Raw genomic sequence first — 13,572 nt, forward strand, 5'->3', positions numbered from 1 at the left:
TAAAGTTGGGTTGTCCTTACGGATTTTCTCGCGTCGTATGTGGTGATAAAAACACAGACTATTAATAAAACATTTTACTTCTCAATAAATATGGTCTAAACGTTATGCATTAATAAAAAAAATAACTAAAATAGTTTATTAAAATATAACATAATTTATTAATACAAATAGTTCCATTCTCGTAGTCAGACTTCTTTGAATCAGGGAAATTCGCTAAGAAGTATGAATCTATGTACAATTAAGTTTCTTATATCCCTGAAATAATCGTATTTGCCGCCTTATTGCCTAAATTATCATAAATTAGTACTTGCACAGAGGTAGTAGTTTGCATTTAAATTAGGCACATTTACTTTAATCATTATTACAGACGTAATTCAATAAATACTATACTGACAATCACTTAACATAAAAAAATATATATCAATACTGACTTCAAAATGAAAATAACAAGTTGCAACATAATATCAATAAAATTAGAAAATAATTTAATAAATACTTACATACTTACTGAACTAAAAGTATAGACTAGTCGTATGAATATACAGTAATTTATCAAATAGCAGAGTATTATCAGAGTTTCTAAGATTCAGAGATTTGAGGGTTTAATATCAACAAAAAGTCACCAAATGCCTTAAACCGCAGTCCGAATTACACGAAAATAAAATAACACTCCATGGTATCTACAAAATAGGAACTTGAACCTCGTGTCGCTTCCATTAAAACAAAAAAATAAACCCAAAACGTAATTCAGTAAATTTAAGGCATGCCTTTGATGGTCCCCACAACTACAAAAATTCGCATACAGTAACAGACCTACACTTAAGAACCCACAGCCGCTATACGACCAGCGGCGGCTCCTGGTAGTGGTGGTAGTGGTGGTGTATGTGTTCGTGCACGTGGTGGTGCTCGTGTCGCTCCACACCCTCGTTCGGCGCAGACGCCGAACTGTTGCTCTTCTCCTTGTACGTCGAGTGCGCGAAGTGATTACTCTTCGCCTTGTCCTTCATGTTAAGATTCGACGAGAATTCTTGCTCCAGCCAGCGCACGACCTGCGCCATCGCCCGCGCCTGGTCCTCCTGCCTGTTCCTGTGCCGGAGGTGGTGCGGCGACGACGTGTGCCCCGTCACCACGTGCGGATTCTTGCTTTTCACTTCACTCGCGCTCTTTTTTGGCGTTCGTTTGGCTTTCAGTTTGTTCTCGTCGTTCGTCAACGGGTACTGTAAGAACTGGTACCTGAAGGGTATGTCGGGAAGATCGTTTTTCGCGCGGTGCTTTCTACACTTCGGTTTATTTAGAGACATTTTTTTATTTGACACACACATTACAGCATCTATTAGTTTGTCATATTCGCAGTGGGTCTGCGGCAGCTGGGTTGTGTTCTGTAAGGAAGCGAGGTCCACGTAGAAGTGTGTCGGGTCCACGATGTTGGCCAGGTACTGCAGCGGCGACGCCGCCATCTTCGGGTTCTTCGCGTGGTGCTTGTGGGGCTCCTGCCGCGTCTGGGTGCTAACGTGGTTGGAATGTTTTCTACGCAAACAAACAAAAATTAGTAAAAAAAATCCTCGCGATGGATCTGGCACCGTTTCAAAGTTTAAAAAAACGCTGATTTACCTCGGCGTTTGAAAACCCAGGTTGTTCTTGTCCATGTTAGCCTGTATGATCTCGAGTAGTTCCTGGCGCTGCAAGGACCCGGACCTTTTCTTCGGTGTTCTCTTGGGACAGCTGTTTTCGGTGCAGATCGTGTCTTTTACGAACAGATTTGGTATGGTGTATCTGGGGCTGCTGCTCCGTTGGCACTTTTTCTGGTGTTTCTTCAGTTTGGTTCGTTCGTTATCCGAGCATTCGCCTTCTTCTTCGTCGCTGGTTAGATTGTCCGATATCCGGCTGTATGCGTCCGAACTGTCGTCCGACACGAAGTGTTCTTGTTCTTGCTCTTCCTCGTGTCGGTTACAGCAATGGTGTTTCTTAGTTGGTGTTTTTTGTTTAGATTGTCTTCTACAATGTCTTTGTTTCTCGTGAACACCTTGTCTAATCGTTACGTTTAAGTCTCTTTTATATTGTATACTTTCGTGGGGTTTTTCGTCTTGATTGTCTTTTTGGTTAATAATGGTAGCACTGACGTGCTTTCTTTGATCCGGTGAGACGGTAAGTTTCACCTTGATTGTTTTACTACCGTAGTGTGGAACTTTAACCGACGATCCCAAAGCTTCGTATATTGTCGTAACTAAGCCGGAGATATCCTGTAAACATTTATGCGTCATATTTTTTTAAACAAAGGATACTTTAAAGAACTACGGCGTGCAAGAAACGTATCAAAACAGTCAAATAAAAGAATGTTATTGGTGTAAATCTTATAATAATATACATCTCAGAGAGTATAAATAAATGACAAGGCAAGAGTGAGTAGGATGTGATTCTAATAGCATCTAAACGTAATTTCTCTTGTAAACAAAGCAAGTTCAAAGAGAACACTAGATCAAAGCCGCCGCTACTTATAAATTTTACATTAAAGCATGATTTATGTTCGATTTTTGGCGCTAAAACTGATTTCACACAAACAGGGTACTAACATCTTATTACTAGTGCACTGCCCCGAACTACTTACATCCTTTGTTATTTTTCCGTGACCGTCAAAATCGTACAAGGTAAACGAAAATTCCTGCCTTTCTTGACCCGGTTTGCTCTCGCCATCCTCCATGGACACATCGCAAGAGAACTCCTACGAAAAAATCACACTTTACTTACTTACACTTGAGTCTGAATAATCAACGCGTAAAAGTTTAATTCGTATCTAAATGTGCGGAGTCAGTACCGATATTAACACCGTTCCACGAAAACTCGGTGGGGCCTTTATAGAAATTTCAACCTTTAAAAGTATCCTCTCGTCAGAAAACTCGTGAAAGCAAGCTAGCCCAAAATGCCAAAATTCCCAGAACGAGGGACCGGGGGTATAAAAACGTCACCTCCGCGGTGATTCTTAAGTACTCAAAGGACGTTTCAAGAGTTCTTGGTGCACAAATAATGGCTACGAACTGGCTAAAGCCAACTTTTGTTTCGTCCCCAAATCCGAATCTAAGTAGATGACATTTCTGGTACTATCGGAACTTACAGATGTTTGTAGTGTCTAGAAATTAGTTTTCTAGCAAACACGTGTTTTTTAATCACCGTATGTGTGCGAAAGTAAGCCGCTTCGGGCCAAAAATCAAGTAACTAGGGACACTTTTTTTTTCGTAAAAATATACATCGTGCGTCCTTTAGCGGCGCCAACTTTTGTCAAAACATCGCGTCGTGTTTGTTTGGATTGGAGACGAAATCACAAGCATGTTTTTTGTACCTCGAAGTTGAGCTGGTGTTGGGGTGTTTTTTTGGGCGAGGTGTCCTCGGTGGGTGTCGATGGTGCCGAAACGTCTTGAGGCTGTATAGGTGGTGTTGTGCAAGCGTCAACTTCTGACCCTAATCGCCCCAGAAGTTCCTCCGTGTCCGATACTTTGCCATCTCCACACTCCACTGCGGAAAAAAATAAATACAGAACGAGAAAATCGTGAAGACGGAAACGGTTACGAAATAGGAAGGTATGCGAAAATTTGAGTAGCGCGGTGATTTGTATTCGTCAGATGTTCCTTATATAAAGTGTGTTGAGGTCTGAAATGAAAGTAAAGAACGGACGTTGGAATGCGTACGGCTCCAGGCTTCTGAGGAAAGTTACAATTAAATAACTATTTGGAATTCAGATTAATTACTTAAGATGAGGTTAGTTCGAATGTTTTTTTTTTGTGTGTGTGATGCGATACGGGCGAATCGCTGCACAAGTTTTGATTGCGAAAAGTAAATAAATAAAAACGTTGTTTATTTTGCAAGCGAATGATGCTTTTATTGTCGCTTAAGCGCATCCAGTTTCGCAAGCTTTTTTCCATTTGTGGAATAAAACATGAAAAGCCGAAACAATTTGCAATTAAAAACACAGAGCGGCGGCATGTGCTTTGTAAAGGAGTTATTTCAAGGTATCTTAACTGTAGAAATTCTTTTGCTTTGGCTGTTAAAATAAATGTGACGTCATAACGTTGTTGGTGGTATTTAGGCGGTTGTCTTTTAAGTATCCCGTGCTCGATCTATTAACGAAAAGTCTAGACACTTTCTTTCACCGTTTCAAAACGCGCATTAATTCGCATCTTCGGCGCAATTCGGATGAATTTATGACCAAAACGGGATCCTTAATTAAACCATCGTTGCCGGTGCGTTATTTATGACTAATAAAATTACGAAATAAAGCCAAAAATTGGAAAGTTAAACAACTGGTATACGAACAAAGCCTCCAGGTAATGCAGTTTTATGGCTTCGAAACTGACGAGGTCGGAGAGCATTCATAGCTTCTTGGAAAAGGCTGAATTGGGCATGTTCGGAAAAAACGGTGGGAGGTTGCCGTAACTTAATATTTTACCGGCAGCGAAGCAGAAAAAATATCCCAGAACGCATTCCTCCTCCATTCCCAATCGGCACGTTTCGTGCAATTATGAAATCGAGCAAGTGTCGCCGATGTTTAAATATTTTATTAATTGACTAACGGGAATTTATACATGGCGCCAGCACAACTCTTTCCCGGAACTTGATGGCGGCACCTTTGATTCTAACGCTTGTATAAATATTGATTTAACCACATAGCGAAACTACAATACTACACTGTCGGCAATCACTTTGATATCACTATCAAAGCATATTAAATATTAATCAACAAAGCCTCAAAAGCAAATAAAATAACAATTATTGGATTTATTTGAACACCACACTATTTGCACTGCTTTCCAGACTTCGCCGACCAAAAAATTGCCGCTCCGACACGTGCTGCCGCTATTTGCCACTCATCAGCTCTGCAAAAAGCGTGTAAATTATGGCTACATGTTTACACACTGATTTATCATTCGCCGCCATTTCAAAGATTACGTCCGTCCAAAACAATGGGCCGTACACTGGAAAAACTCCAACCTTGAAGTCCGTTCTCGATCAACGGCGTACACAGCCGCTTTGATCTTTCTAACTTTATCGTGCGACCAAAATTTCACAACGCGGAAGTGCAGATATGCAATTTTGACTTTGTGACACGACGTGTGTTATTTTCGTGGGAATTATAGAAAGATTAAGATTTACGACACAGGCTCTTATCTTTTAGAGAAATAAAATCGAACCCTTCACACTTCACCATCTGGTTTTTGAATGACGAAATTTTTTATGCCGCCAACAAAAACGTCACGGATCGTTATCCAAATGGAAAAATAGGTTACGGAATAAACAAAACTATAAAATTCACAAGCGTAAAATTATGTTTCATTGGGTCCTACACTTAATTGCCCTAAAGTAGCTAATTGTTGGAAATAAAAACCAATTTCACAGCAATGAAACGTTACATTAGAGCCAACCGGTAAAGGGTTATTACACGCGATGATATGTAATGGCCGCACTGTGAAATTTATCCTGTCAAAATAAAATTTAATTTAATGTAACGAGAAAGACCTGGTCAATGTGGCGCGTCGCTTCAATCAATTATTATCACATAAAAAGTGTGGTTAAAGTGATAATAAGCGAAAAATATTTTTATATATTAAATCCTGTATGTGTATATAAGTATACTAATATTTATTATCTTTACAGAAGGTCAACTGAAAATCAAGATTTTTTATTGCTATTATTATAGTCTCCCACAAAATTGTAAAATCACGCCCCTGCTAGCCTATAAAAAGTTGTTTTATCGAAATTCTACTTGCAATAACAAACAACAATTATTCTAGTGTGTCGATCGTCTGTAATAAATTCGATACGTAATTCAGCAATGTACTGTGATAAATACGCTCAGTCAGTCAGAACGTTATATTGCATATGAGTTATTCAAAAATATTAACGACGTCATCGACAGTGTGGTATGGTATACATAATGGATGAAATCGTACGAAACAGAGTAATCATTAACCGAACACAAAAACTTGGGTGGCTTTCGTCGTTCCATAGTGGTCATACAAAATTAACGACCGTGTTTAAGATTTCTTCAGGTGAGCATGTTGTTGCTGTTATTGTAAGGTTTCCCAACTCGTTCGGTATAGACCAAACAAAAAACATTTCGATTTTTGTGTTCGTAATAACTACTCACAGGCAAACCTACCGTGGTCTCGTAAATTTAGATAGATGCCAAAATGGAAAATCAAACAATAAATACGCATGCGCAGGGTAACCAGATGACGTAAAATGGTACAGGATGCGTTAAATTTTGAAAATAGTACCAAAAACAACAACGTCAAAGTTTGGATATAGAAAGCAATTTTGATGTGTGTAGTGAACCCATTTTAGTGTTGGTTGTGGCGCCGTTATTTTGGAATTCGTGCGTTCCGCATGTGTGTGGTTCCGAAAGTGAAAAATTTGGTACTCGAAAGATTTATGCGATAATTAGCAATGACACGAAAATTCCATCTTCAATTAGAAAGTGTGGTTCCTTTGAGAGCAATTCGGTTTGGTTGAGACTGTAAAAGTTGGTTATTTTATTTTGGCTCCACGGTTGATGGCTATCTCTTAAACGAGCGGCCTTTATGAATGGATCTAAATGCAGACAGTGATTTAGAAAAAAGTGAGGTATCTCCGAATTTATCAAACCGGAAAAAATGCGTTAAAAAAATAGTTCAGAGTAGTTTATTATTTATTAGAAACAATTAAGATATGCTATCTAACCGAAACCAATAAATTTATGTATAGGTATACGCAACACAAGAGCCGCCATAAAAACTTTTGATGTTGTAGACCGATAAACGGCAGATAAAATTGTAGTAAATACAGGAAACATCAAACCCATTTTACCTCGCGATCGACTTTGTAAAAAACAACATAATTAACGATCGGAATTTTAATCAAACTTCAAAATAAAATTCCCGGTCGACGGAAGTAGCAGCAATAAGGAAAGAGACGAAACGAACGTAAATATTATTAAGCAGATAGCGCGGCAACACCCCTACGATATCAGGACCAATCAAGATTCACGAGTATTGATTGATTACATTACACGAATAACTTTGCATTAATCACGTCAGGATGAATAATAGATTAGCAAACGTAAAAGGCCTACAAGCACTGACCGTGAAAGATAATGCGAACGTAACTGCTTCTTCGACGGACGAAAAATTTTCCGACAATTCATCAACTCCAGCTCCAGCTTCCAAGCAAGGAAATCGCACATTTTAACGGAAATAACGACTTTTTGATAGCCGTTGGGAACTGGGACAAACAAAAAACATTAAATTATGAGAAAAGTTCCATCCCACGAGTCTAAATGCGTTTAATCTGACACTTTTATTGTGTCTCCGCGTATCGTTACATATTAGACTACCGTTTGGACGTAACCAACCCAGATTCGTCATATTATATCATGGATCGACTTACAATTACAGATACGCCATACGCTGTGGGAAGAAATGCGCGATGATTCGTAGGATTCGGTAGTTCGGTTCGGTTGTTACTTAATTTTTCCTGTGGGTGGTTGATTACGTATGCGCGGTTGCAAATGACGCGTTATTCGATTTGAGAAAATGGCGTCAATTATAAAACAAACGGAGATTTTCTGTAAAATAAAGGGGTGCGGAGCATCCGGCTCAAATGCCAACTGTGGTGGACTGATGAGACCAAATGAGGTCGCAACTGCAGTGTGGATTTTTTCATCAAATTGGAAAATGTTCAGCAAAGTTGGCTGCATATTTTGGCGCAGTGGTGGCGGGTACTTGTGGCGAGTACCGGATTCTAATTATAGGCAAGAGAATAATACACGAGAGTATCGAATCGGACGGCTCTAATTATAGTCCTTCAGATGTTCACACTATAAAATTTACAATCCAAAACAAATAAACTCCTGTAAACATATTTTCATTGACTAAAACCTATGATTCGAGAAGTAGGTGGCCTGTTTAAATATTCGCAATTTATAAAGTCGTTTTATTTTTAGACAGTTTAAATCGCAAATTGGCGCCAGTAAGTCGAACGACCTGTAATAATCCCGCACAAAACATTACCGCAAAACTTTTTTTCGAGCACTTCATCAATGAGCTGCGAACGAGATTGTTGGTTTACGAAGTGAGTTTATGTACCATAACGGAAATCCATGGAGGCAATGACAGTCGAAAATGAGAATGATGACCAACTGCGGTCTAAATAGTGATTTTAGCGGCATTCTTCGCCGGCATTACAATAAAATAGTAGCCCCGCGGCCACATTAGTTATAAATTAACTGAATGTTACACGTGGAGCGGAACAAACACGAAAGGTTGTGCTCCGGGCGAATCTACTCCACAGTCCGCAGACGTACTACAGGTTATACTCTCGAAATAATTTCATGCATTCTTTCAGATTAGCCACTGAATAGTCACAAAATAAAGCATAAAATTTCGATTCGTAATTCGCCGCATCCACTCGAATTCCATCCGGGAAGATCAGCGAGAGTGAAGTGTACAGTGTACAACCGCACGCAAAGGTAACGACCCTCATTATGTACGCAGACGATAAAAGTGCGGAGATCCCGCTCGGACAAAGGGATGATTGCCAAAAGGACAAAGCGAGTCGGGCAAGATGACAGGCCACCATAAGATCCCAGATGCAAGAAAATGCCGACAACATTGTTGCCAGATCATTCTGTGTGACTTCGGCCCATTAATCTCCTCGAAATCAAACACAGCACGCACTTTCCATGCCTGCGTACGCCGCCAACTCAAAAACGCCGTCGCCCTAACGCACTTTGCACGCTTGTCGTTACTATTATTGTTAATTAGCCAATTAGGACCGAGCGCGCTAAGTCGATTTTTCTATACTGCAAAATCGCGCACCGATCGGGTCGGAGTGTTGCGAACGCGTAAACAAGTGCTATTTTATTTATATTGCCATTAAATTGTAAAGATAACTCGTAATAAAAACAGTTGGGGGACATAACCTCACGAATTGCGGCATTGTAAAGTGATGTCAATAGCCATGTGTCGAAAGTATATACTGCGTTCATTTAAAGTTTAAAGGTATGGCAATAATACGAACAGTGCGGTAATAACACTAAGCGCACGACCCTTACACGTATGTAGACAATACAATACCTGAGAATTGTTTATATCCGTTGAGAAATTTTGTTTTCCACCACTTGACCAAGTTGTTTGCCATCTGTGAATTATGCATCGATATCCAGATGTCCATCACAAATTATCCTCACAACGGGAACATTTCACTCGCAACTTGCACAAAATCACTGTTTTCAGTTAGAGCGACGAACACACGGCGAACACACGCACTGTGGCCACTACGAACAGCGTACCGGCTCTATAGTACGTTCTCCAATGGAACATCATTTTAACTCATGCGGTTCACTGGGCTATATGCCGGAGCCCGAGACGGCAGATAAAGCTTGGTCGACGTGTACGCAACTAGAGGAGCCAGGTGCAACACCCTACTCTGTAGAGATTGGCGCGGCGCGGCCAACACCAGTAGCTGGCGAAGTGGGGGTAGATCACTTGGGGGTAAAGGCGAGCTCGCCGGCCGCAACTTTCCGACGACTTGCGCTTACTCTTATCTAAATAAACAAGAAATTAACTTTTCATGCGGGTCGTAAAACGACGACTAATGTGCCCGGGAAAAGCTGCTTCCGAGGAAATTATCAACTACTTGCACCCCACGACACCACCAAACGCACGCATGCGCGCCCTCACACATGCGGTCGTGAATTCCCCGATTTCGGAACCTAACACGGAAGTAATAGCAGAAAACTAGTCTAACAAACTCGCCGCACGTCGACATCTTCACCCACAAGCGAGATATTATGCCATAAATAAAATATAAAACACGCGCTGCAAATGAATTTTGTTACTACATTCAAATTGACAACAAAAAAGTTCAAAGAATTTCCCTCGCCTCTGAAGCACAAACAGAATTCCACGCATCGGAATTGAACAAAAAACAAATTATCAAATTAACCCTCTTGTAATACTTGGTACAGCAAAAATAACTTCGCTACTTATAAAAATATTTTCTATTTTTATGCTTATCTTTGTAGCGGCACGGCCAACACTTATGTACAAATCTTAAATCGACATGTAATGTAATTGTGACACTTTGATTATAATTTATGTTTTTAATTGACAAGGCGGCAAATTTCAATGACTACTTTGACGCGACGGTCGTCTATAAACACTTTGTATTCAAAAATTATGACGTAAACTTGTTTGTTACGTCTGTTACTCAATTTACTTATATGTGTATCCTTCGTGTTGAATACGTGTTTGCAAAACACTTACTTTAATTACTTCAGATTTAATTATACATTGTGAAAAATATATATGTATACACTCACAAAACGCGAAAACATGATAAATCACGAGCTCGTACGAAAATACACGCCCTTCGCCCTTCCATTGTTTGAATCAGATGGGTTAAATTTTTGATGGGACAAAGCCACCCAGAAACAGAATAAGTCAACGAACGAATGACAGAAAGAACCAACGACAGAAAAACGCAAGGTGGGTGATTCTGGCCCTTTCTGGCGTTCGTCGACCCTTTCTGGTGTTCGTTGATTTTTTTTGTGGTCGGTTTTTTTAATAATGGTCCCTTAAATAACTAGTCATAAGTCAAATTTTCTTATCTTCACCGCGGTAACTTCGAGAGGGATTAAAGCAGGTAGTTGAGGGTAATTTGTTGTTGTCCACTTTCTTTGAAAGAAATGCGAAAATTATAACCAATTTTAGTCTGAATCTAAGGTTCGTTCGGAGAAGGACCAAGAAAAGAAGTCGTTAAGAATACTTATGTTACACAGTTTCCAGAAAACCCTAAAGTTGCATACATTTGAAGTCGTACCGATTCTTACGTGTACATTCAAAGCAAAACAATTCACAATATTCTCTTAATGACAGATAAATTAAAAACCGTTAACCACAAACGACAACGGTAATCTAACTAAATGACTTTTTAATCTGCAATTACTACAAATTGCTTATCCAGTTCCCGGCATGTCGTTAGTTCATGTCACTACAATATTGATCATATGACTGTTGAAGAGAGGATCAAGTAACGCGGAAAATTTAACAGTTTGGTTTCAAATTTGACAGTTATAAAGCTTAGTTATGTTACAAAATTAAGGTTCTCTAACTATTTAACTAGTAATAAAATAAAGAGATAAAATACGGCAAAAGGGCTAAGCTTTGTTGTTTCGTGAAAACAAAAAAAAAAGTGTAGCCAAATACGGCTGCGAATAACAAATATAATAAAAGTGGTTTCGCGGCTTTGTTGTTGGACGGTACAAAAAGTGAACAATATCGTCAAATCCGGCATGGAAAAAGGTAGGTGGTTCGGTAAGTAGGCAAACGAACTCGCAGAATTTGTTTATGCCGCTGATGGCATGATTTAGATATCGTAAAAATAATAGGTAGAAAGGCCGCGGCGACACATGTTTGTTTTGTGAATAGCCGAAAGAGATAATAATTTAGTTTGGAGTGTTTATACGACAAAGTTAAAATTGAAATTGAGTAAAAATAACCGTCGAGGGAACGCGAACACACTCACACATACACACGCACGCAAATTGGTTTCGATTATTTTTTAAGTGCGGCCTTTATGCCAGATCCAAGAAACAATAACGACGACAAGTGGTGGCAACGTTTGGTACTTTTCAGCGAATTTCTTTATTGAGGTGGTTTCGCTTTTCATGTTGTAAACTGTCGGTATCGGCAAAGGAAATCCATGACAGAGATAGTCGGGATTTTGAAGACCGCTTACTGTTCTTTAGGAGGGGCGAAGGGAATCAGAGAAACTCAGCCGCCGATGGAGGGAGGGGAAAGGGGCGAATCACAAGCGGCGCTCTGTGGCTTTAGAGATCAGCGCGGCACCAACACAAACCACTCGATTTCCTTCACTATTTCCGGATAAAAATATCTACGACAGATCGCACTAAACGTGAAATATTACCTTCCTTGTCGACGCGACCCGAAAAAATTTTACTGCCCTTTCGGCAACTTACACAATAATAAATGAAGGCCGCTGCACAAACAAAACGAAAGCAAAGAAAAAATTACGGACGCGTTTGATCTTCCCGCCCTGTTATTACAAGTTTCCTTTACCGTTAATTATACATTTTTTGATTACCCACTGCGCCGCTAATGCTAAATAAGAGATCCCGGTGTGCGCTCAGCGACTTTTTTCCTAATTAAAGCGCACTATTCCAAATAAATTTGCATTACATTAATATATTGTAATGGGGCTAGTTCTTTTTATGTAAGCCCAAGAATTTTGAATTCGATTAGGTGACTCTGCCCTTAGCTTTTACATCTTGTCTGAGAGATCAAAGGAGCCGCTGGAACGTTGCTTCAGCACTCTGACCGCCAGCTGTGGCGGTAAAATGATTCAACATGGCTGCCATATGTCAAGTGTACCACAATAACGTAAAACCCACGATTTTCCATGTGGAATACGGGGGTACCACACGGTGCACCTCGCAGCCCCTTATTTCCATCATCTGTGATTTAAATTCAAATCGCTATTCATTAATGGTGGACGTATGAATAAGATTTAATATTTGTTGTGTATTTGCGATAATCCGGTCGAATTCATGAATGGCCGATTGTGTAAGTGCGCTATCACGTGTGTAGTCTCCATTCATTATCAAAGCTGGGCCAAGGCTTAAGTGTGAAATGATAAACTCTGACAAGTGACGTCACACTTATCAATATACGACCGCCATTGGTCAAGAGCGTCGGACGCGCAAGCTCCTTGGTGCAAATGAAGTTCACCGCAACCACAATAACTATTGTTCGTAGCCTTAAGCTAGAACAACGCGCGTCGAGAGTTCTAATTTCGTTTTTTCTTTCTTTTTTTTTTGAGGAAATTATACACGTTTTTCGTTTCACAATTACGTGTGGTCGTTTTTCGAAAACGCGATAAAAATAGGAAGCGTAAATAAAAATAAAGAGCGAGATATACGTGTGACATTTATGACAGCCGGTAAAAAACGCGCCTTCAAACTTGAAAATATCTTTTAATTAAAAATGTTATATTTAGAAGTGAGTGCCGCATATATTTTAAGTATTAGGAAAATGACGAAATCTGTTCGAGAGCTGGATTTTTGTCGAAGGACCACTATTTTAATAGTTGATATCCGCGCTGTATAGTGCGTGCCGAGGCGGCGAGATCAAAGAGGCGGCGTTTCGATTGAAGTCGGACAATTACTAACTGGCCTTGAATTAGAGAATCCCTCACACCTCCCTCGGTTGTGTTGACCGGTCATGGCGCACTCATTCGACCATTCTAGTCGAGCTACTCGACCAACAACCGCTCGGGTGCCAATTTTTTACCACGAAACTGTTAATCGAGGTTAAGTGACTATTGTCATAAACTCGGAACGATCAGAAACAACTATTGGAAACTTTTTCGCCAAAACAACACGCGGATCGAACCACGAACATTACGAATCTATGTATGGACAGCGACCTCTGGTACACCGCTCTGAAATCATAAGCAGATTTCTACTAGTTCTTTCCTTAAATTTTAAATTTATTACCGGGACATTTGTTTTTTACGAAAAACATT

General features: G+C 39.9%; 1 protein-coding gene across 1 annotated transcript; it reads right to left on the reverse strand.

The window, feature by feature from the left end:
- Positions 1 to 59: 59 nt before the first annotated feature.
- LOC135131251 (uncharacterized) lies at positions 60 to 13,389 on the reverse strand. Its single transcript, XM_064058910.1, has 6 exons — positions 13,217 to 13,389; positions 9,102 to 9,571; positions 3,335 to 3,507; positions 2,606 to 2,719; positions 1,612 to 2,240; positions 60 to 1,527 (listed from the first exon to the last, which is right to left on the reverse strand). The coding sequence occupies exons 2-6, from the start codon at positions 9,196 to 9,198 to the stop codon at positions 837 to 839; spliced, it is 1,704 nt and encodes a 567-aa protein (XP_063914980.1). The 5' UTR covers positions 9,199 to 9,571; positions 13,217 to 13,389; the 3' UTR covers positions 60 to 836.
- Between the last annotated feature and the right edge of the window lie 183 nt (positions 13,390 to 13,572).

The sequence above is a fragment of the Zophobas morio genome, unplaced genomic scaffold, assembly GCF_036711695.1.
Source record: "Zophobas morio isolate AGI-343-1 ecotype UQ-CSIRO unplaced genomic scaffold, CSIRO_AGI_Zmor_V1 ptg000019l, whole genome shotgun sequence".
Lineage (NCBI taxonomy): Eukaryota > Metazoa > Arthropoda > Insecta > Coleoptera > Tenebrionidae > Zophobas > Zophobas morio.

Excerpts from the sequence above, each read along its gene's own strand:
- LOC135131251 (XM_064058910.1), bottom strand. The coding sequence starts at position 9,198 with ATGGACATCTGGATATCGATGCATAATTCACAGATGGCAAACAACTTG. Across the intron at positions 3,508-9,101 it reads CGGATATAAACAATTCTCAG|TGGAGTGTGGAGATGGCAAA; the intron begins GTATTGTATTGT and ends TTTTTTCCGCAG. Across the intron at positions 1,528-1,611 it reads CTGGGTTTTCAAACGCCGAG|AAAACATTCCAACCACGTTA; the intron begins GTAAATCAGCGT and ends TTGTTTGCGTAG.